Here is a 24222-nt window from a genome sequence, read left to right as displayed (position 1 = left end):
AAAGTATGCGGCGATCATCCACCACTGTTGTCATCCGTGGACGCCCAGGCCTTTTTGAGTTCCCAAGCTCACCAGTCAATTCCTTTTTTCTCAGAATGTACCCGACTGTTGATTTTGCTACTCCAAGCATGTCTGCTATCTCTCTGATGGATTTTTTCTTTTTTTTCAGCCTCAGGATGTTCTGCTTCACCTCAATTGAGAGTTCCTTAAACCGCATGTTGTCTGGTCACAGCAACAGCTTCCAAATGCAAAACCACACACCTGTAATCAACCCCAGACCTTTTAACTACTTCATTGATTACAGGTTAACGAGGGAGACGCCTTCAGAGTTAATTGCAGCCCTTAGAGTCCCTTGTCCAATTACTTTTGGTCCCTTGAAAAAGAGGAGGCTATGCATTACAGAGCTATGATTCCTAAACCCTTTCTCCGATTTGGATGTGAAAACTCTCATATTGCAGCTGGGAGTGTGCACGTTCAGCCCATATTATATATATAATTGTATTTCTGAACATGTTTTTGTAAACAGATAAAATAACAAAACTTGTGTCACTGTCCAAATATTTCTGGACCTAACTGTATCTTCATGCAAAAAAGGGGTACTCTGGTAAAGATGAGGAAATTGATCCATGGAGGATCGAGTTCAAGTCAAATTTCCTGAAATTCAAGGCTTCAAACATTTTGAGATTCAATTCATGATTCACAAAACAAACTTGCCAATCTTCATTCGCCATACTGCTGAAGCATAAGAGAGCGGGTTAATGTCATTTTGTGTAGCTGCATGGACACCGATGGACACACATTGAAGGGGGCCCATGTGCAAGAATAGTATATGGGCCCTTTGTAGTCCAATAATGCTCCATTAAAGGGAACCTGTCATCACTTTTTTTGGCTATAAGCTGCGGCCACCACCACCGGGCTCGTATATACAGCATTCTAACATGCTGTATATAAGAGCCCAGGCCGCTGTGACTACATAAAAAACACTTTATAATACTTACCTAACGGTCGCTCTGCGGTGGAATTGGGTCACGGAGGCGTCTCCGTTGTCCGGTGCCGGCGCCGCCTCTTTCGGCCATCTTCGTCCTCCTTCTTCTGAAGCCTGTGTGCATGACGCATCTACGTCATTCACACTTGCGAGTCCTGCGCATGCAGACTACAATACGTTGATCTGCCCTGCTCAGGGCAGATCAAAGTGCGCCTGCTCAGGACCTGAATGCCGGCAAGTGTGGATGACGTCAGACGCGTCATGCACCGCGGCTTCAGAAGAAGGAGGACGAAGATGGCCGAAAGAGGCGGCGCCGGCACCGGACAACGGAGACGCCTCCATGACCCAATTCCACCACAGCGCAACCGTTAGTTAAGTATTATAAAGTGATTTTTATGTAGTCACAGTGGCCTGGACTCTTATATACAGCATGTTAGAATGCTGTATATAAGTGCCCTGTGGTGGTGGCCGCAGCTTATAGCTAAAAAAAGTGATGGCAGGTTCCCTTTAAACCTGCTCTGGAGGTGGATGTATCCCCCTTACCTCTCAGTCCCCTGTGCGGCTGCACAGGTTGCACCAATGATATGTTCACCCCTGTATGCGGCCGCCCCATAATGCCCTGCAGCTTGTCATAATCTTGACAGACATATTTAGATGTCTTATACAGTAGATCTGTCACAGCTTTAAGGCTTCCGCTATACATAGAAACTACACCGCAGTGTGACCAGAGGTCCTCAACAAAAGACAAACCAAAATTATTAATAGTTTTTCAAAACTTCCATAGATGACCCCAAATGAAAAGAAAAATCTGTTTCTAGGAGCTTTTGTGTTGAATATCTTTGTATGTGCTGACAGGTTTCTGTGATACAGTACAGGCAACACATACCTGGATACCATTCACCCTGCCTAACTGTGAGAAGAATAATTCTACTAATAGACAATGACCAGACACGCACAAAAAACACTGACAGCTTAGTAATATCTCAAACAAGCTAAAGACACTCTATAATTAAAAGAAGAGTCTGGTCAAAGCACAACAAAAATAGCAACACAAACACGAACATCACTGACTGCCCTGAGGCTCTACACCCACTACAATGCAAAAGGCCTGGTGGGTCCAATGTGTGCATATATATATATATATATATATATATATATATATATATATATACATACATACACACACACACAGAAACAAGTGTTCCAGATGACACACAATCTAAGGTGCACTGCACACATGTCCGAGCAAGGCATCCACAGTATAAAAACTTGAATAAAGGACGAGCATTCCAAATCTTCTATATATATATTACATATAGGTATATATATACACACACACACATATATAATATATATATATACACCTGTAAGGGGTGGGCAGACCCCTTACAAGGAGGTGCAGTTTCCCCCTGAAGATACCTCACTCTGGGGTAGTTACTGTTGATGTTATTAATAAACATGTTTTTACTGTGCAGTGGGTTTTCCCCTAGAGCCCGGGTGGGACGGCTGTCCCCATAGAAACAGGGCAGGAGAGAGGAGGAGCCGGCAGCTTAGAGAGAGAAGTGTGTGTGTGTTGAAGTGAGTTGTGTCCGGGACGGGAGAGAAGAAACAGCCAGGGGCAGAGTGTGGAGCTGAGTGGGCAGAAAGAAAGAAAGAAAGAAGGGAGCTGGAAGAACAGGGAAGCCGGAGAGAAAAGGAGCGGGCGGAACCTCATAGTGCGAAGCAGTCCCGGTGTGGGTCCGGGCTGTGGGTAGCCATAAGTGGGAGCCAGGTGAAGTAGAGTAGCCGGGCACATCCCCACTGGAGGAGACGTCAGGGCAGGCTTTCCCCAGCTAAGAAAAGAACGTGAAGTCATCTGTAACTGCCGGTTTTTGGAAAGAGTTGTGAAATAAAGAATGTCTTTTATTTGCATCGAACCATGCCTGGAGAGTGTTTATACGTCGGACGACATCTGCACCACCACACTCTGCCCCACCAAGACATCTCCCGTCCCGATAGTGACGGCGGAGCCAGGGGTAAGCCTGACAGAAGGGGCCACGACTACAAGCCCAGAGGCGCCCCTGGCACCCCGTTACATGTGGCGTAGTCGGCAGGATCCGGATCATATGCAAGGGGTCCCGCTCCAAGAAGAAGGAGATCAAGTGATGCCGAGGACACTGGATCCAGATTATTGGAAAAGAGTCCCGATCCCATGGTGGGAAGAGGAAGAAGTGCCTAAGGCGTTGGACCGGGCACAAGATGGCGGCAAGATGGCCGTTGTCTGTGAAGACACAGAAAGCGCGCGCAGAATTGGCACCAAAAGAAGAGCCTGGGGCTGGCCGGTGCCGAAAAAGAAGTTCGGAGTACTCCGCCCAAAGAGGGGAGGTGCCGGTCCCAGGGCACGAAGGAAGATATGTGAAGTGGGCGGTGTTCCAGAGAAAAAGAAGAACCGCCGCGTAGGGGTCGACCTGATGTGTGAGACTGGGGGTGGAGTATACCCAAGAGCGGGAAAAGTAAGCCCGCCTCCACTTCCTCCAGCATCTCCACTGACCCCGACGCCATTACCAGAAACGCTGACTCCGAGCAAGATGGAGACTCCAGGAAGACAGCAAGTTGCGGTAGCCGCTTTAGTAGCGACTAGCCTGGGCAGAGGACGCCCGAAGCAGACTGCGGCTGCGGAAGGACCCACCCTTAACCTACCGGCTGTGCCAGGAGGACCGGAGCGGCCCACTACACAAGAGGCCGCACAGTGGCAACAGGAAATCGAGTGGGAGGAATGCCAATACCGGCGGCGGTCGCAGCAAAGACCGGTGCTAGCTGAACTCTCCCATCCAAGACGTTGGAGCAACCCGCCAACTACGAGCCCTTCCGGAGGCTGCGCCGGTTGCCCGGACAGTCCCTGTCGGAGTACGTGCAGGCCCAACGAGCCGAATGGCAACGTGCATATCATCCGGAGTGACTTTTCAAGACCGGAAGATGGTGGGCCTGTTTTTGTTCAACACCGGCGTTGTTTTGAGCCGGAAGAAGGTGTGTTGTTTGTAACCGTTCAAGTTGCTGAGCCCGGAAGAGAGCCTGATGCTGGACTGAGCCAGGGGCTCCCTCCGCGTCGTTAAGAAGATTTTTGCCGAGTTGTGTTCCTGCCAGCTAACGTCTAAGACCGGGAGCGCTGCAAAAGCCTCCGGGCAGAAACTCCACTAAGACCGGGAGTGCCTGCCGACGGCCTCCGGGCACGACTAAGACCGGGAGCTTCCAGGAGGACCTCCGGGCGCTGGACTGGTGTGCCCTTGCGGGTGCCCTCAGGTGAACATGTTCGCAGTTTCATTAAAATGACTTTGTTTAGTTTTAAAATGTGATTTTAGATTTGTGCCTTGCCGGGAGGCTTAGGCTTAAAGAGGGGAGGAATGTAAGGGGTGGGCAGACCCCTTACAAGGAGGTGCAGTTTCCCCCTGAAGATACCTCACTCTGGGGTAGTTACTGTTGATGTTATTAATAAACATGTTTTTACTGTGCAGTGGGTTTTCCCCTAGAGCCCGGGTGGGACGGCTGTCCCCATAGAAACAGGGCAGGAGAGAGGAGGAGCCGGCAGCTTAGAGAGAGAAGTGTGTGTGTGTTGAAGTGAGTTGTGTCCGGGACGGGAGAGAAGAAACAGCCAGGGGCAGAGTGTGGAGCTGAGTGGGCAGAAAGAAAGAAAGAAAGAAGGGAGCTGGAAGAACAGGGAAGCCGGAGAGAAAAGGAGCGGGCGGAACCTCATAGTGCGAAGCAGTCCCGGTGTGGGTCCGGGCTGTGGGTAGCCATAAGTGGGAGCCAGGTGAAGTAGAGTAGCCGGGCACATCCCCACTGGAGGAGACGTCAGGGCAGGCTTTCCCCAGCTAAGAAAAGAACGTGAAGTCATCTGTAACTGCCGGTTTTTGGAAAGAGTTGTGAAATAAAGAATGTCTTTTATTTGCATCGAACCATGCCTGGAGAGTGTTTATACGTCGGACGACATCTGCACCACCACACTCTGCCCCACCAAGACATCTCCCGTCCCGATAGTGACGGCGGAGCCAGGGGTAAGCCTGACAGAAGGGGCCACGACTACAAGCCCAGAGGCGCCCCTGGCACCCCGTTACACACCTATACACGCTACATATTATATATTGTGTATATATGTATATATACATATTGTAAGTGTGTATATACTGTATATTATATATATATATATATATATATATATATATATATATACATATACATATAGATATATATATATATACACACACACACAGTATATCTATATCTAAAATCTTACAAACATGTATATATATATATATATATATATATATATATATACACACACACACACACACACTGTATGTATGTATATACACACACAAGTATATATAATATATACTTCGTTTATACTATGGGAGATGCGATTAATGATTCATAAGGGAATTTTTCCCCTAATATGCAATTTATTTTTCTCTTTGCACATTTTCCATACTAAAAATCTAAACATATTTACAGAAAGCAGCAGATACAGTAAACAACTAAAAATAGATAATTAGGAATAATAATAAAAAATAATATATATGTATATATATATATATATATATATATACACACACACACACAAATAGAATACAAGAATAATCTAAAATATGTATTTAAAGATAAACATTATTTAAAAAAATAAACCAAACAACCCATTACCGAATATGACTTGTTTTTCCTGTCGATCTTTCCTGAGGCTTCTAATGAAGACATCATAATTCATAAGCGTACTTTTCAATAATTGTAATAAAGGCGCGTAGCTGGATGACACACTGGAAACGTACGGTGTAGACGTAATAATAAGGAGGTGATGAAAAGGGTATTATAATAAACAAATATTTGCCAATGAAGCGGAGAGGATGGCGCCATCATACAACTCACCTTGCTGAATTTTGGCCAGGAGCTGCTGTCTTGCTAGGAGCCTGCTCATCCTATAGGGAGACCTCCTCCTTTTCTCAAAGCACGCATAGTACTCCTGACTTTCAGGTGACACAGAGCTCAGATGCTTACAGCCGGGTGCTGGGGAATCCTGTGCCCCCATCATGGCTCACCAATACAAATAGTATCTTATTCCTTCAGTCTTTTTTCTCTTATTTTTTTACTTAGATCCCCAATTCCTGATCATGCAAAGTAGCTAGAAAGGGAAAGTCGTCAAGTACATGAGGAGTGCCAGTAGCTATAATTCAGGATTCCAAGGAGGTCACGTGGCTCCCATTGACCAATCAGAGGCGGCTAGTGATGTAAAAGTACACAGGGCTGAAGTCCTCTCAGGCATGTTTAATCTTCACAAATGCACTAATTCTAATGACATACCTCAAGGCTGACGAAGCAGTGAGCATTTGTGTGGCGGCTACAAGTGTAATTCTTCTACGACTATTCGTAGTCATGGAAGAATCCCCTCTGAATAGCGTTCCCCTTCCTGGAAGTATCAAATTTGTATTTCTATTCTCTATCGGGCAGTGCTGGAAAACTAAAGATATGAAGTTGTTACATTCCACAAAGAACAAGGCCGGCTTCCAGGAAATATGCATATTACACGCAAACATAAATATGTCCTCTATAAACTGCCCAGATATATTCCGGTCATGGACATCCTGATTTTTCCTATAATATACCAAATATTTAGAGATACAGGTGCATCTCAATAAATTAGAATATCATCAAAAAGTTAATTTATTTCAGTAATTCAATACATAAAGGGAACTCCTATATTATATAGAGCCATTACACACAGAGGGATCTATTTCAAGTGTTTATTTCTGTTAATGTAGATGACTATGGCTTACAGCAAATGAAAACCCAAAAGTCATTATCTCAGAAAATTAGAATATTATATAAGACCAACTGAAAAAATGATTTTAAACTCAGAAATGTTGGCACCTACTGAAAAGTCTGTACAGTAAATGCCTCAATACTTGGTCGGGGCTCCTTTTGCATGAATTACTACATCAATGCGGCGTGGCATGGAGGCGATCAGCCTGTGGCACTGCTGAGGTGTTATGGAAGCCCAGGTTGCTTTGATAGCAGCCTTCAGCTCGTCTGCATTGTTGGGTCTGGTGTCTCTCATATTTCTCTTGACAATACCCCATAGATTCTCTATGGGGTTTAGGTCAGGTGAGTTTGCTGGCCAATCAAGCAGAGTGATACTGTGGTTATTAAAAAAGGTATTGGTACATTAGGCAGTGTTGACAGGTGCCAAGTCCTGCTGCAAAATGAAATTTCCATCTCCAAAAAGCTTGTCGGCAGAGGGAAGAATTAAGTGCTCCAACATTTTCTGGTAGACGGCTGCGCTGACTTTGGTCTTGATAAAACACAGTGGATCAACACCAGCAGATGACATGGCTCTCTAAACCATCACTGATTGTGGAAACTTCACACTAGACCTCAAGCAGCTTGGATTGTGGCCTCTCCACTCTTTCTTCAAGACTCTGGGACCGAGATTTCCAAATGAAATGCAAAATTTACTTTCATCTGATAACAACACCTTGGACGACTGAGCAACAGTCCAATTCTTTTTCTCCTTTGCCCAGGTAAGATGCTTCTGGCATTGTCTATTGGTCATGAGTGGCTTGACACAAGGAATGCGACAGTTGTAGCCCATGTCCTGTACCTGTCTGTGTATGGTGGCTCTTGAAGCACTGACTCCAGCAGCAGTCCACTCCTTGTGAATCTCCCCCAAATTTTTGAATGGCCTTTTCTTAACAATCCTATCAAGGCTGCGATTATCCCAGTTACTTGTGCACCTTTTCCTACCACATTTTTTCCTTCCACTCAACTTTCCATTCATATGCTTGAATACAGCACTCTGTGAACAGTCAGCTTCTTTAGCAATGACCTTTTGTGGCTTACCCTCCTTGTGGAGTGTGTTAATGACTGCCTTCAGGACATTTGTCAATGTCAAGTCAGCAGTCTTCCCCATGATTGTGTAGCCTACTGAACCAGAATAAGGGACTATTTTAAATGCTTAGGAAGCCTTTGCAGATGTTTTGTGGTAATTATTCTAATTTTCTGAGATAATGATTTTAGGGTATTCATTGGCTGTAAGCCATAATTATCAACATTAATAGAAATAAACACTTGAAATTGATCACTCTGTAATGACTCTATATAACATATGTTTCTTTTTTGTATTGAATTACTTAAATAAACTTTTTGATGATATTCTAATTTATTGAGATGCATCTGTTTTGAACGAAATTAGCAGGGAGCTTGTACCAAACATTTTGGAGAACCAACCACAGATCTTCTATGAATGTTGACTTGTGCAAATCCTTTTGTCTCTTCATATAATTTTAGACAGACTTGATGTTGAGATCAGGGCTCTATGCAGTCATATAATTACTTTTAGGACTCCTTGCTCTTTCCTTACACTGAAGATAGATGTTCAATGACATTGGTTGAATGTTTTGGGGCCATTGTCCTGCTGCAGAATAATTCCTTAATGGTATTGCATTTATGGATAAGTATTTGACTGATTTGACTGTATTTTTCATTGAGTACACAATTAATGACAAACTCCATTTGCTGAAATGCAGCCCCAAACTATCAAGCAGCCTTCACCGTTGCCTGAGGACACACATTATTGTACGGCTCTTCAGCAAACAAACTTCCTTCTGTTGCAGAGAAATATTTCAAATTTTGACTAATCTGCCTGGAGCACCTGCTGCCATACTTCTGCACTCCAGTTCCTATGTGTTCATCCATAGTTGAGTTTTTCTACCATGTTTCATTGTCGAAGGTAAGGCTCCTTGGCCACAATTCTTCCATGAAGACCACTTCTGGCTAGATTTCTCTGAACGGTAGATGGGTGTTGGTTGCTGACAGCTCTGAGTTGATGGCACTGCTGGACATCTGATTTAGAAGGGAAGTAAGCATGTTTCATTTGCTCTACTAAGTTTCCTTGGCTGACCACCGAGTACTATTTTCTACATTGACCATTTCTTGGTGCTTCTTCAAAAGACTTTGTTAAAAGAAAAAGATTTTGGTACAGTGTTAGCCAGTTGAAAAATGATTGATTGCTCTCAGTGAGAGAAACAAAATTAAAATTTTGTAGTTGTGATACCTTCTAATGGCTAACTAAAATAAAATAAGATGATGTTAGAAAGCAAGCTTTCGAGACATCTCAGGTATCTTCATCAGGTAAAGTATGACAAAATATCTGAAGAAACACAAATATATACACAAACAGAGCAGAGGGATGGCATAATAAAAGGACATTTAAAAAAATAAACAATGAGCTTAGACAGTGAATCCTTAATTAGCTTTGATTAGTGGTGAGAGTTTTATTGTCCCAATATCCATGTAGGATCAGAGATCTCGTGACCTCAGTCTCTGCAACAGACTCCTCAGATTTTGTAGTGAGTCATAAATCTTCCTGACAGTTTGAGTCCTCTGTGAACAGAGTTAAATATTGTAATGAATTTGTATTCCCAGACACTTCGATGGCTCTGTGATCTGAAGTTGCCTTTTAATATGAAAACTTTCATGTGGTTTATGTTGTGTCCTGAAGTACAGAAATGTTTGGCCACAGGTAAATGGGTTTTTTTGTCTGTAATTGTGTGGCGGCGAGATTTCATTCTTGCTCTTAGTCTCTGTCCTGTTTCTCCAACATAGAGGCCCCCAAATAGGACATATAGTGCACAAGATTAAGTACACCACATTGGAGGAGGAACATGTGAATGTCCCAGGAATCTTATAGTCCTTCTGTGTGTTAGGGATCTGTATTCGGTCTTTGGTCTCTACATGAGCACAGGTTTTGCAGCTCTTTATATTGCAGGGATCAGTTCCTCTTGGTGTGTCTGAGGGCATTGAGCTTCGGATCATGATGCTCCTTAAATTAGGAGGTTGTCTGTAGCATAGCAATGGAGGATCTTTAAATATTGTTTTTAACCGGTTATCCTTGTGTAGAATGTGGTGAAGTTTCTTGGCCGTCTTTCTCAGTACCTCAAGCTGTGTGTTGTAGGTCACCACCAGAGGTACTCGACTATTTTCCTTTTTTTGTTTGCATTGAAGCAGTTCACTTCTAGGGGTCCTTGTGGCTCTAATGATCTGATCATTTAGCCTTGGTCTAAAAATGTATTTTTAAGATGGGTTAAGTGTTCATCCCTGTCTGCTGGGCTGGAACATATACGATTATATCTGAGGGCTTGGCTGTAGACAATGAACTTTTTGATGTGTTTTGGGTGGAAGCTGTCCCATCTCAGATAGGTGCGACAGTCAATAGGCCTCCAATACACTGATGTCTGGATTGAGCTATTTAGAATTTTTATGGTGGTATCCAAGAAGTTGATTTCTGTTTTTGAGTGGTCCAATGTCACGTTTATGATATGATGAAATGCATTGAATTTTTCATGGAATTTTAGAAGCTCTTGCTCAGCCTCGGTCCAGATTATTAAGATGTCATCAATGTAACGAAAATAAGCCAAAGGTTTGAAGGAGCAGGATGCTAAAAAATCATTTTCCAGTTTAGCCATGAAAAGGTTGGCATACTGTGGTGCCATTTTGCTTCCCACAGCAGTTCCTGTGCGTTGTAGATATAGCTCCTCGCCAAAAGAGAAAAAGTTGTGTGTGAGTATGAATCTAGTGAGTCTTAATACAGACTCAGAAGAGATCCCATTAGCTTCAAGAAACATTTGGCAGGCAGATAGTATATCTTCATGTAGGATGTTAGAGTATAAGGATTCCACATCCATGGTGGCTAAGATGGTACTCTCGGGTAGGGGACTTATTGTAGATAGTTTTTTTAAAAGGTCAGTGGTGTCCTGTATATAGCTGGCTGTCTTCCTTACCAGTGGCTTAAGGACATTTTCTACCCACCCAGAGATTTTTTCAGTGAGCGTTCCCACCTCTGAGATGATCGGCCTCCCTGGGTTACCTGGCTTATGAATCTTGGGAAGCATATAGAAAATTCCCATCCTTGGATTCTCAGGTATTAGGTCCAGAAAGTTTTTGGAATCTGTCACCACGCATCTGATGACTCTTTTCAACTCCCTGATATATTTTGGGGTTGGGTCATCATCCAGTCTGGTGTAGTACTGTATATCTGTCAGTTGCTTGTTTGCTTCTTTAATGTAGTCCGTTGTATTCAGGAGAACTATGGCGACCCCTTTATCTGCTGGCTTAATAGTGATCTCCTTGTTTTTCTTCAGGCTGTGAATTGCCCTTCTCTCCTACACACTGATATTAGATGTTTATTTTGCTTTTTTGTCCAATTTCGTGGACTGTACCGAATATCTAAATGAGTCAATATACTGGTCCAAAATGGTGTTGTAGCCAGGAGGAAGTGTCCAATTAGAGGTTTTCTTGTTCTTACTTTTGACACACAGAAGGACTATAAGATTCCTGGGACATTCACATGTTCCTCCTCCAATGTGGTGTTCTTAATCCTGTGCACTATATGTCCTATTGGAGGTCTCTATGTTGGAGAAACAGGACAGAGACTAAGAGCAAGAAAGAGATCTCCCCGCCACACAACCCCTTTAAATAACAAGAAAAGAAGTAATCTAATGGTGACAAAGGGTTCCTTACTTTGTGTTATGAATCGGCGCCGCCATAGCCGCAGGCGGCCTGCTGCGGTTCCTGTTGCGCACAGGCGCCGGCTGCTGTTTTTGGCCGTGCCTCGGGTCGTCCAGCTGGCTGCTTCTTCCTCCACGTCTAAGTGTGGAGAGACAGCTAGTGCGCATGCGTGCGCCGATTTACCCCAGCCAGAGCCTAAGTCTAGTGTTTCGTCTAGTGAGCATGCTCAGCTTGATAGTGCCATTTCTGAGGCCAAGTCCTCGGTTCAGGCTACTGAGCATGCTCCTACACTTAGTGCGAAATGCCTCTTTGCACAGGTACTTGGACATTGTGCCGTGTCTAAGTCCTGTGTTGTGCCTACTGAGCATACTTAGGCAGATAGTCTGATTTCTGAGACTGTTGTTCAGACTACTGAGCATGCTCAGGCACTTAGTGCATCAGAGGCTAGGTCCGGTAAGGACCTCACTGGGCATGTCTGTGAGGTGGCAGGCCCTGATAGGGAAGAGGGCATCAAGTGTCCTGATGACGTGGCCACTCCGGACTGGCTCACGGAGGCCTGCCCCTATGACCTAGCACCTTACCATTGGTCGTCAGACGATGACTGGTGAGGTGAGGCATGGCTGCCATAAGGTCATCAGTGATGTGGCGGTACCGGAAGGCTGCTGGTGATGTCACTGATGACATGGCACTCTGCTATTGGCTCTAGGAGGTACCATTGTAGTCCACCCTGGGTTTGGGGTGGACCCAAGTTATAAAAGGGGCTGGAGACAACATGGAGGTGCGCAGTCTTCACTTAGAGTTCATGGTGGCATAAGCTTTGTTGGAAGCGGTAGGTAGGGCTAGGCGAACGGTGCCTGTGATGCCAAGATTCGTGGCTCAGCACATCAGGGTCAGGCGCCGTGCTTCTTTGCTGCAGTTCCAGTTGTGCTATAGCAGTCTAGTGGCATTAACTGGACTGCAGCTGCTGCGATACTTGTCCGGTTGTGTCCTCTACACACACGGACAGCATACCTGCTGTGTCACCTGTCCGAGAGTGCCCTCTACGCACACGGACAGCGTACCTGCTGTGCCACCTGTCTGGTTGTGCCCTCTACACGCACGGGCAGCGTATTCCAGAACCCCTGTGGAGTTAACAGGGTGTTCCTGGATTGGGTGTGTGAACCCTATTTCCCTCCTCGGCTTCCCAGTCAAATGCTACTGGTGTGACTACCTGGTCTGACGTGTTCTTCACACACGTGGCCAGTCGAGTGGTCACCAGAAATGTTAATTGGAGGACCGCTCGGCTTGACGTGTCTTACACACATAGCCGACAGGGCGCTGTTGCAGAGGTCTTCTCGGTCAACGCTAACTGGTTACCATCCGGCCTGACGTGTTCCCTACACACGTGGTCGGAGTAGCACCCACTCCACCGAAACGCTAACTGGGTTGTCGTCCGGTTTGAAGTGTCCCTACACACGTGACCGGTTCCCAGGTCTCCTGGGTTATCTCTGAGTCATCAGCTCTGTATTCTATGCCTAACCTTTGGGTTGCCAGCAGCTCCTTTTCCATCTGGGAGCATGGTGGACCCCGAATACACTACCTTATCCTAATCTGCCAGTCCCCCCGTAACACTTTGCTTGTTGTTTTGGGACCAATTGTCTTTAAAACGAACCTTAACGGTGGATTGCAATGGCACTCTAGTGCCACGCTACCACCGGAGGGGAGTATAGGCTCTTTTACTTTAATGGGGCCAAACTTGAGGAATGAGAAGAGGTTGTCCTAGCAGTGGACAGCCCCTTTAATACTGTTGCATATATATATATATATATATATATATATATATATATATATATATATATCTTCTATATACTTGCTACGCACCGTTCTCACGTACTATTTTTAGGCTACGAATGTTGGTAGCAAGCCAGTAGGCCAATGGGAACAACAGTAAGCAAAAATACTGTGATAAACAGCGAAAAAACACAAAACCTACAAATACCGTATAACATCATATGTACTAAAATTATAACTTTATAAACATAAATACAAATTACATGATAAAAGCATAATGTCGAGTTATGGGTGCTAAAGTCTAAGAGTTCTACCAAAGAAGATACAGGATGTAACAAATATTGCATTAGGACAATAATAGGTATAAATGACAATCAAGTGCTTCTAAATGGAATTATGTGTAAAGCAATATATATATATATATATATATATATATATATATATATATATATATATATATATGTGTGTATAAAATGAAATGACCGACTGATGTATCACTCATATGAGTGTTATGTAAAGATAAAGCTTACAAATAAGATAAAAATGGCATACGTTATAGTGTGGCAATAGCAAATAGCTACAATGAATAGGTGATATGACAAAAATCGGTATTAAATAGTAAAATGCCTCAGCCTAACAATAGGGGTTGTCGAGCCTATTGCATAAGTCTGCAGTCACTCTATGTATCATACTATGTGACTGCAGACTTACAAATCCTAACATCATATGCAATGTGTGCTACGTGGATTCATCATTGTCCGAACCAAGAATGGCGGTCACGTGGCTGCAAGTATGTGATACATAGTTGTCCCTTGGAGATTAGTGACAGGGTCTAACTTTTTCAACCTCTCATCATATGGGAGGCCTTCCATTCCTTCTAGTGGTTTGTCGGTGGAGGTTTGTGACTATTGTCCCAGCCCGACCGCTGGGTGGTGGGTGTGGAGGCTGTTACATCAGGGCCTTGGACAGGAGATAGGGACACACTGGTGGCTCAGACATCACTACCATCGAGTGTACCTCTGGGTTGAGGGTCAGCTCAGGGTGCTACCTATAATAAAGGTTAGTTCTGGCTCACTGCTATGGGGAGGTGCTGAAGGGTAAACAAGGGTACTACTAGTATAAGTAAAACCCCAGCACTCAAAACAAAAACGTTTTTTGATATGCAAAATAAATTTATTGATTAACTGCAAAAGGTGAACTCTGACAGATGCAACACCAACGTTTCGGCGTGCGCCTTTCTCAAGGTTGTTGATTAATGTGGAAGTACAAGGGAACGCGGGTCACATTGGACAAGGCAGGTGCTTCGCATTTTGCAGTACAAGAAATCAAGGTATAGGTGAGAGGATAATTCAGAAAGATGGTGGAGAGAAGGAGAACGCCTGTAGGAGATGCCACATTGCTGCTGCAAGTCTCCCTGGGCATCTCCTACAGGCGTTCTCCTTCTCTCCACCATGTTTCTGAATAATCCTCTCACCTATACCTTGATTTCTTGTACTGCAAAGTGTGAAGCACCTGCCTTGTCTCAGCCACGGTTGTCCAATGTGACCCGCGTTCTCTTGTACTTCCACATTAAGCAACACCCTTGAGAAAGGCGCACGCCGAAATGTTGGTGTTGCATCTGTCAGGGTTCACCTCTTGCTGTTAATCAATAAATTTATTTTGCATATCATAAAACTCTCTTTTTTTTAATGCTGGGGTTTTACTTACACAGGGTGCTACCTAGTCTGAGGGCCAGCTTAGGAATCCCTATCCAGTCACATCCTAGTCACCAGCATGACAATAGTAAGCTGACTATATGGGCATGTACGGGAATGAGAATCTACGATTCGGTCTCTTATTTCAGAGAAGTCCACATTTTTTTTATAGGTAAATGAGCTGCTCCAGGCTATGGGCCAAACACTGATCTGCATGAGAATCTGCCGCCACAGAATATTTTTAATAAAAACGGTGCTTCCAGTGTGACATGTAACTAACACAGAACAGTAGAACTGAACTTTGTCTCCTTACAAACATGTCAGCAGCTGCAGCTCTTATAACAATATTGCAGAACTGCCTGTGAGATGGAGGCTGAAGCTGAGAGGAGCCTGCACATGTATCAGTTATAATCACACACATCTCTCCAGTGAAAGCAGAGAGCGGCCATCACACATCATAGCAGTAACTCCTCCTTCTTTTTAAAAATATTCTCTGGAGGCAGATACTCAAGCAAATAGCCTGAAACAGCTCCTTTAGATACAAGAAAAAGTAGATCTCTTTGGAATAAGACATTGGATTGTAGATATCAAGGTATAATCTTATTTAGCTTCCTATGACCTGCCTGCCCATACAGATGGCTTAGCGTATTTGTGCACACTGCAGTTTTGTTTCACGAAAAATGCACCCTCTGATCGGAAAACACACATCTGGCAGAAAAACGTGTTTTTGCCTGCGTTTCTGCCCCTGCGTTTTTTTAACATTGCCAATGGCAAAACGCAGGGAAAATTTAGAAAAGAAGGGACATGCTGGGTTTTTTTTCTGCAACCAAAACTGCAGGCAAAAAAGAAGCAACATGCGCACAGCCTTTTGGTTTTCTCATAGACTTTGCTAGGGAAGGTCATCGTCACGGTTTCCCCTCCCTGTCCACATGGCTAGGGGGTGGAGCCTTCTCCCGGGCCTCACTTCCGGAGCTGGGATACTTTAAATACTGTCATCTCTGGTGAAACAGCACCGGCTATAAGCTTAGCGCTGCTCTGCCTGTGAGTGCTGGTCCCTGTAAGTGTGATCCTGATCCGTTCCTTCTCTGTGCCCTAAGCCTCTGTCTGTGTTCTGTCCCCTAGTCGTTCTGCCATTCCTCTGTCCCACCTCCTTCCTTCCCACAATAGCCCCGGTTGTTCCCCCCTCTCCTACCTCCCCACTCGGTTGTTTCCTCTGGTACCGACCTTGGCCTGATCTCGACTCCTCCTCTGCTAGTTCCTCCGGTCTTCCTGCTGCCCGTACTGTGTATGACTCGCACCCGTCTGACCATACCCTGCATGCCCCACAGCTTCAGCTGTCCGGCTGATGCTGGCAGACACTACATCAGCACACACTGGGAGTTCCCCTCCTTGCTCATTCAGCTCCGTGTAGTTTCTTTCCCTGCAGGACTCCAGCTCCCCCTGCTGGCAGCTTGACAGTCATACATGCAGTTTAGGACCACAAACTGCATTAAAAAAGCAGCAAAAATGCAGCAAAAAAGCAGTGTGCACACAAGACCTCGAAAGGATTAATCCTACTGATAGATTGGGATTGGACAGACTCAGCCATACCTAATGTGCCTTTTAAAAAAATATCTTTAATTTTGGGTTGGGAAAAGGGAGATTGATTTTTTTCTTCTATCTTTTGCAAATCTTTATAGTCCTACTTATGGCCATGAACCTGGAACTGTCTGATTGCTCTTACTATATATTGAGATACTTTAGTTTTACAGTAAAATTAACATTTTCCTATGAAGCCCAGGGGTTAGCGCTGGCCCCTACCCTCTATGGTGCAGGGTCAGCTTCAAAAGCCTGCTGCACACGCGCGCACCCGAAACAGGACATACAGGTACGTCCCTATTTTGGGAGGGGTAAAAGCGTTCTCGGTTTTGGACACTCCCTACTTGATAAACTGATCACAGTGCCTCGCTACTGGAATCCTCAGCAATAATGTCCGGTTTCTTCATAAACTAAAGCTTAGTGTTCAATTTCCCAGAATCGCCTCCACATTTGACACTGAGTATTCTGAGTATTACACAGTTCCCACTAAAATAAATGTTTTGTTTTTGTAATGCTGGAGAGGTCAGATCCTCCAGAGTGAGAGGCGCTCATTGTAACCAGTGCCAACTCTGGCCAAGAGATAGGGATCCTGATCCTCTATTAACACAGAATTCATTAACAGGATGTATAATATATGGGTTTTCTAAACTGGACAATCCCTTTAATCAGGAATCAGGAATCAACCATTGTTATCATTGGCTTGATACAGCAAGTCCTTCAAAAGTAATGTTAGATTTCAACATGCCTGAAACTTTGATCCCTTGGAAGATAAGCAGCTGCCAAAAATTCAGTCAATGTACAGTATTTCTCTTCTCCCTATTAAAGGAACCTGTCACCTGTGACTTTTCCCCTGTAAGCTGCGGCCACCACCAGTGAGCTCTTATATACAGGATTCTAGAATATTGTATATAAGAGGCCAGGCCGCTCCATAAAATGTAAACAAAGAGATTTTATTATACTCACCTAGGGGGCGTAGGGTCAAATGGGCCTCGCTGGTCTCGGGTTTGGCATCTCCTCTCTTCCTTTCATCGCCGTCCTCCTTCCCAGCTCCATGTGGTTCTTTGTCATCCACACAGAGGCCTCCATTGCGCTCCTGCGCATGCGCACTTTGATTTGCCCGGCTGCTGAGGCAGTGCAAGTACTGTAATGCGCAGTAGCGGGGAAAGGTCAAAGACCACCCGTACTATGATCTGCCCTCAGCTGGGCAAAGAGAAGTGTGCATGCACAGGAACGCAATGGAGGCCTCTGTGTGGATGACTTGGCATGCGTTATCCACATAGAGCTGGGAAGGAGGACGGTGACAGCAAAGGATAGAGAAGGCTCTAGATCCGAGACCAGCGACGCCTATTGTACCCGACCGCCCCGCAGGTGAGTATAATACAGATCTTTTTTTATGGTACACAGATCGGTCTGGGCACTTATATATAGTATTCTAGAATGCTGTATATAAAAGCTTACTCCTGGTGGTAAGCTGCTGCTTAAAGGGAAACTTCTGGTGACAAGTTGTCTTTAACAACTCATTCACACTTAACTGATCCAAGCCTACATGGGTATAGGGGAGCCTGCTCTTGTTTTCCTCCTAATGTCTTATTGTTAATACCTCTGTGTGTGTGTGCTGCATGACAGAGTTTTGGTTTCCACTGTCTGTCTATTTCTGTGGGTTAAATCACACTCCTGTCCCGGCCCCCCTTGGATGAGGCAGAGGAGGAATAAGATCAGGGCTGGTCAGGAGCCGGGCCAGGAAGGAGACTCAGACATCCCCACCATAAGGGGTATGTCTGAGAATTGGGATAGCACAGGGCTCCCTAGTTTGAGGGTCAGATTAGGGACCTCGGTTTCACGCTATCCCCATAATACCTCGTGACACGCAGTTATTTAAAAACTTTTCTCAGCTCCCGCACTCTGCATGCGACAATATTGAATCGTACACTGCACATGTATTGCACTGCGCTATTCTGGAGCTCTCTACCTCTCCTCTCTTTTGTAATATTGTAAGAGGAGAAACAGGGACTCGCCGGGACAACTGTCCCAAATTTAAAAAAAGTTTCCTCTTTAAAAAATAAACACTGTTTATAACACATTTTGGAGCTGATTTTTTGCACAACGCGGAATTGAGAAAAATATATGCGACTTTTGACGTCGTCACTCCACTTTGTATCAGCTCCACCAAAATGGGCAGCGCTGGGGAGGAAAAAGAGCTGGAGAGGTCATGGCCATGCCCACTTGTCCAAGTCATGAAAAGTGTCAAGCGTTTTGTACTCTAGAAATGCTACTCCAGTCGTTGACTGGAGTAGTATTTCTGGCAGGGCGCATATAGGTGCACATCACTCAGAAGACTCAGAAGGAGCGCAAAATTCATTAAGTGGCCATAGCAGTGTTTTCGGATGGACTATAATGCCTTAATTATCAGATAAGTAGAAGTACTAAAGCTGTATCCCAGTTGTTGCTAGAAAACTCATAAATACAATAATATAAAAACGGAGAGAAACTAGATTTTTGCAATACAGAATTCTAAGGATTGCTGCTGACTCATTCACGATACATGTCTAGTTCCAACTTTAGGCTCTAAATCCGACATCAAAATTTTATTGTGGCCTGATTGAGCAATGGATAAATTATATTTCCTCATAATAAAATAGAATATAAACCTTTACCCCATTCCTTTGTGCTGATTTGTAATAAAGTTGACTTTATATGCTGCAATGTGAATTTAATTGATGGAACTACAAAACCTTCCTGGTGCCACAATCACAGCACTGCATACAAATATGCACACTAATTGCATGAAAAATACACAAGTCACAGCATTTCTGCCCATATTTTAAGACTTAAAGGGTATTCCCATCTCCAAGATCTTATGTGTAATAAGTGTATTAATAATAACATTAGTAAATACCTGCAATGTAATATAGTTCTCCTTATTAGCTATATCGCTTACCTCATGTGCAGGGCATTGCAGTAGCTTAGGTACAGATGGTTACATCCACTCATATAGTGACAATTAGTTGCTCGTAACCATGGATACCTAAGCTACTGTAAGCAACATAGCTAATCTGGTGAAATATACTACATTTCTAATAGGAGGTATTTGCTAATATTATTATTATTAGAACTCCTACATATTGGGATAAGTACTTGGAGATGAGAATATCCCTTTAGCTGCCATAAACATTAGATGGCTGTCTGCAGAACAATGGTTCAGGCTATCTTTTGTTCAACAGCCATCTTGGCTGTGTCTCCCATATACAAGAACACCTTATTTTAGCCGAGCGCTTGCGTTCTCTATGAGACAGCTGTTGGCAGATATGTCTGGCAGCAGCTTATTGCTGGGAAAACAAAGTGATCGACAGCTTAAAATAAGACATGCACAATCGATATTTCCCTCGCCAATCAGTTGCCATGGCCACCTTAAATATTAGACTATATCCCGATTATTTGTGCATCTTTTTCTACCACACTTTTTCCTTCCACTCAACTTTCCATTAATATGCTTGGATACAGAACTCTGTGAACAGCTAGCTTCTTTAGCAATGACCTTTTGTTGCTTACCCTACTTGTGGAGTGTGTCAATGACTGCATTCTGGACATCTGTCAAGTCAACAGTCATCCCCATGATTGTGTAGCCTACTGAACCAGACTATATCATTATCAAATGCTTAGGAAGCCTTTACAGGTGTTTTTGTGGCAATTATTCTAATTTTCTGAGATACATAGTTAGACTACTCATCGGGTTATTAACCTGATGTGTACTGTGGCTAGGAGTGCAGGGAGCAGGGAGCCGGCACTGGCAGTGTGAGTGCGGCGGACGCTGGTAACGAAGGTAAATATCGAGTAACCAAGGTAAGGGCTTCTTGGTTACCCGATGTTTACCGTGGTTACCAGCGTCCGCAGAAGCCGGCTCCCTGCTGCCTGCACACGTAGCAGAGTACACATCGGGTAATTAACCCGATGTGTACTGTGGCTAGGTGTGCAGGGAGCCAGCGCTAAGCGGTGTGCGCTGGTAACCAAGGTAAATATCGGGTTGGTTACCCGATATTTACCTTAGTTACCAAGCGCAGCATGCTTCCACGTGTAGCGACGCTCCAGCGATCCCTGCCAGGTCAGGTTGCTGGTGGGATCGCTGGAGCGTAGCTAAGTGTGACATCTCACCAGCGACCTCCTAGCAACTTACCAGCGATCCTTATCAGGTTGTATCGTTTTTGGGATCGCTGGTAAGTAGTTTAGTGTGACTGGGCCTTTAGGTAGCATGAACAACCTACTATCAGGCACTTGTGGCAGCTGTTTATCGCCTGTATAAAATAAAGGATCAGGCATGTTAAATTCCAACATGTCTGATCTTCTTTTCCCTGACATCTGACACCCATCATCATGCATAATAGATAGTAATGGCTGAAAGTGTTGGCAACCTTAAAATTGTTCCAGAAAATGAATATTTCTCCCAGAATATTATTGCACTTACACGTTTTGTTATACACGTTTATTTTGTGTGTATTGGAATATCACAAAAAAACTGAAAAAAGGTAACTTGGACATAATTTCTCAGAAAACTCCAAAAATGGGTTAGAAAATTTGTTGACACTTTTCCAAAATGTTGTGCTTTCTACTTTGTTGGCGTAGTTTTGTGTTTCTAAATGTTTTCATATGATTTATCAGTTACGACTTCATAAAAAGTCACAAAATTATGGCCCAAGTCTGCTCCAGTGTCCCACTGATATATGCAAGTTTTCCAAAACACTGTATCTTTTACGATGATTTGATAAAGATGCAACTTTTTGAGCAAAAAATGGTTAATGACTGGAAAGAAGACCTTTTTTTCATGAACTGTGTTCTCCATTTTGATGAATTTGACACAATAAAAGTTAAGACAACAAAAGAAAAGGGACTTCAAAATAACCACAAATAAGGAATATCGGCCATGAGTTTATTTGCAGCTAACAAATAAGATAAGATATTTACAGTATATGACATTGAAATCATTTCTTCTGGAGGTGGACCAGCATGAACACTGTTCAACACCACTAGCTCACACTGACTTAATGGCTCACAAAACATATGATCATAGGGTCTGAAGTTAAAGAGGTTATCCACTAGTCGGACAACCCCTTCTCAATCCCTATGTTTCCCCCCAGTAAAATAACAACAGTTATACTCATCTCTGGTGCCAGCGCCGTTACATCATTGTTGACACTCGCTCTCCTGGGGATCGCGTGACATTGATATGTCATGCAATCCCTTCAGCCAATCAACACTGACCTCACTCTCCCTCCTTTGAATGTACTTGACATCTGGAAGAAGAGAGAGCGGCAGCTGCTAATTCACTTCCTTCGGATGTCATTTTTGTACAAAGGAGGGGACAGTGAAGCTAGTGCTGATTGGCAGCAGTGATTGCATGAAATAACAATGTCACGCGATCCTCAGGAGAGCGAGTGTCAACACTTCTGGAACGGAACGGAAAGTGATAATAGGTATTATTATTTTACTCGGAAGAATCAAAGGGATTGGGATGCCAGAGTATTTTACCCCGATTCATCATATACGTTTTTTTAAGTCACTTTTTGTTTTGTGTCAATTGCTGACATTTATTGCGCCAAATTCAACTAAATCCAAAAAAGAAAACAAAAATTCAGCTCATCGATTTGCTGCAGTCCCTCTCCAATTCCAGGGTACCGTGCACGGAAAGGCTGAGGTAGCCCGTAACATCAAGTCCAAGAAAAAGATAATCCAGCACGGTCCTCGGGGAGTAGTTAATAAAATTGTTGTCATGATCCAGGCTGGCTTTTCCCTGCTGTGGTTACACCCAGCTCTGGCCTGGTCATGTCAGTGGTTAACTTCCCTTTCCTCGTTCTGGATCCCAAGACACTATATATTGCCTCTCTACATATGGCTCAGCGCCAGTGATATTTCTGCCTTGGAGCATGTATACTGTCTCTGGTGAGTGTTCCCGATCTGTCCTGCCTCCCTGCTACTGTGTCCTGACTTGTACCCTCCCCTGTTCGTCTGCCTGTCCCGGTCCCTGACTTCTCCTGTCTGTTGTTTGTGTTCCCTCTGCATACCTGATCTTTCAGCTTCCGACTCAGTTCTGTTTTCTGACTTGATATTGATCCTCCCTTTGCAGCGACTCAACTTTCCTGGCTAGACCCTGACTGTTTGACTACTCTATTGTTTGACTACTACTATCTATCCTGGTGTTTTGCCTGTTAACTGCCTCCTGAAGTTACTCTGCTGTACTTCAGCTGCCTTTCCGTTCCAGTGCTTCTTTGTCTCTCTTTCACTACTCTGCTGCCACCTAGTGGGAATTACGCTGTACTACGTCTTACTAGCCTTTGTACAGCGTGACAATTATATTCTTTATTCACAGATATTAAAAATTAGAGACATACAGCAAAAAGTTATGTATATAACTCTGAACAATGCGTATCGACATGTTGTCTTAATCATGATCTCAATCATTATCATTATTAAGACAACACGTTGAAAAGCATTGTTCTGAGTTATATACATAACGTTTTGCTGTATGTTTCTAATTTTTAATATTTGTGACTAAAGAATACAATTTTATTGACTACTCCCCGGGGACCGTGCTGGATTATCTTTTTCTTGAAATTCAACTAAATAGTTTATGCGGTTCTTGAATTTGGGGAAATACAAAAAAACAAAGGAAAGGATTAGAGATGGGAAAGGCGTAGAGATGCGCCAAATTTTGTGCCTTTTTAAGAATCACAACTGATGAATCATATGAAAACATCTGGAATCACTATACTCCGCATACAAACAGTAAAAAAAAAAAAAAAAGACAAATTAATGTAAAATAGCCTTCAAAAAAGGCGCAAATAGAATAATGAAGAGGGTGCAAACTAAAAAAGGCACAACACACCCAGAACTAGACAACTAGTCCCGAGTATACGTCCATTTGATGTATATGCAGCAATAGGAAATAGGATTACTCCATCTTGGGTGCATTACTTTACATTTATCAACATAAATCTCATTTGCCAAGTGTCTGCCCATTCTGACATCTTATCCAGATAATTTTGTAATATTGTACTATCAAGGTCCGTTTTTAATATCCTACATAGTTTGGTGTTGTCAGCAAAGACTGAGGGGTACTTTGCACACTACGACATCGCAGGTGCGATGTCGGTTGGGTCAAATCGAAAGTGACGCACATCCGGCGTCGCTGTTGACATCGGAGTATGTGAATCGTTTTTACTATGATTAACGAGCGCAAAAGCGTCGAAATCGTATGATCGGTGTAGCGACGGTCATTTCCATAATTTCGGAAGGACCGATGTTACGATGTTGTTCCTCGTTCCTGCGGCAGCACACATCGCTGTGTGTGAAGACGCAGGAGAGAGGAACATCACCTTACCTGTGTCCCGGCTGCAATGAGGAATGAAGGAGGTGGGCGGGATGTTAATGTCCCGCTCATCTCCGCCCCCTGCTTCTATTGGCCGCCTGCCGTGTGAGAGCGACGTCGCAGGGCAGGTAAGTGCATGTGAAGCTGACGTAGCGATAATGTTCGCTACGGCAGCTATCACAAGATATCGCAGCTGCGACGGGGGCGGGGACTATCGCGCTCGGCATCGCTACCATCGGGTTGCGATGTCGTAGTGTGCAAAGTACCCCTGACACTTTACTATGAATCCCATCCACAAGGTCATTAAT

The 24222-nt window shown here is 44.0% G+C and overlaps 1 protein-coding gene across 2 annotated transcripts in view; it reads right to left on the bottom strand.

The window, feature by feature from the left end:
• Nucleotides 1-24222, bottom strand: part of STARD13 (StAR related lipid transfer domain containing 13) — a 298193-nt gene that overhangs the window by 230013 nt on the left and 43958 nt on the right. Inside the window, exon 1 of one of the 2 annotated variants that reach the window (XM_075337334.1) lies at nucleotides 5882-6118. The exons of the other annotated variant lie outside the window; for it this stretch is intronic. Within the exon in view, the coding sequence (XP_075193449.1) occupies nucleotides 5882-6044 (163 nt within the window). The 5' untranslated portion in view covers nucleotides 6045-6118. Of the gene's footprint in view, nucleotides 1-5881; nucleotides 6119-24222 lie in introns of those variants that run through there. 2 annotated transcript variants of the gene reach the window in all.

The sequence above is a fragment of the Anomaloglossus baeobatrachus genome, chromosome 2 (genome assembly GCF_048569485.1).
Source record: "Anomaloglossus baeobatrachus isolate aAnoBae1 chromosome 2, aAnoBae1.hap1, whole genome shotgun sequence".
Classification (NCBI taxonomy): domain Eukaryota; kingdom Metazoa; phylum Chordata; class Amphibia; order Anura; family Aromobatidae; genus Anomaloglossus; species Anomaloglossus baeobatrachus.
The sequence above is the reverse complement of the archived record's forward strand: the minus strand, read 5'-3'. Positions and strand labels throughout refer to the sequence as shown.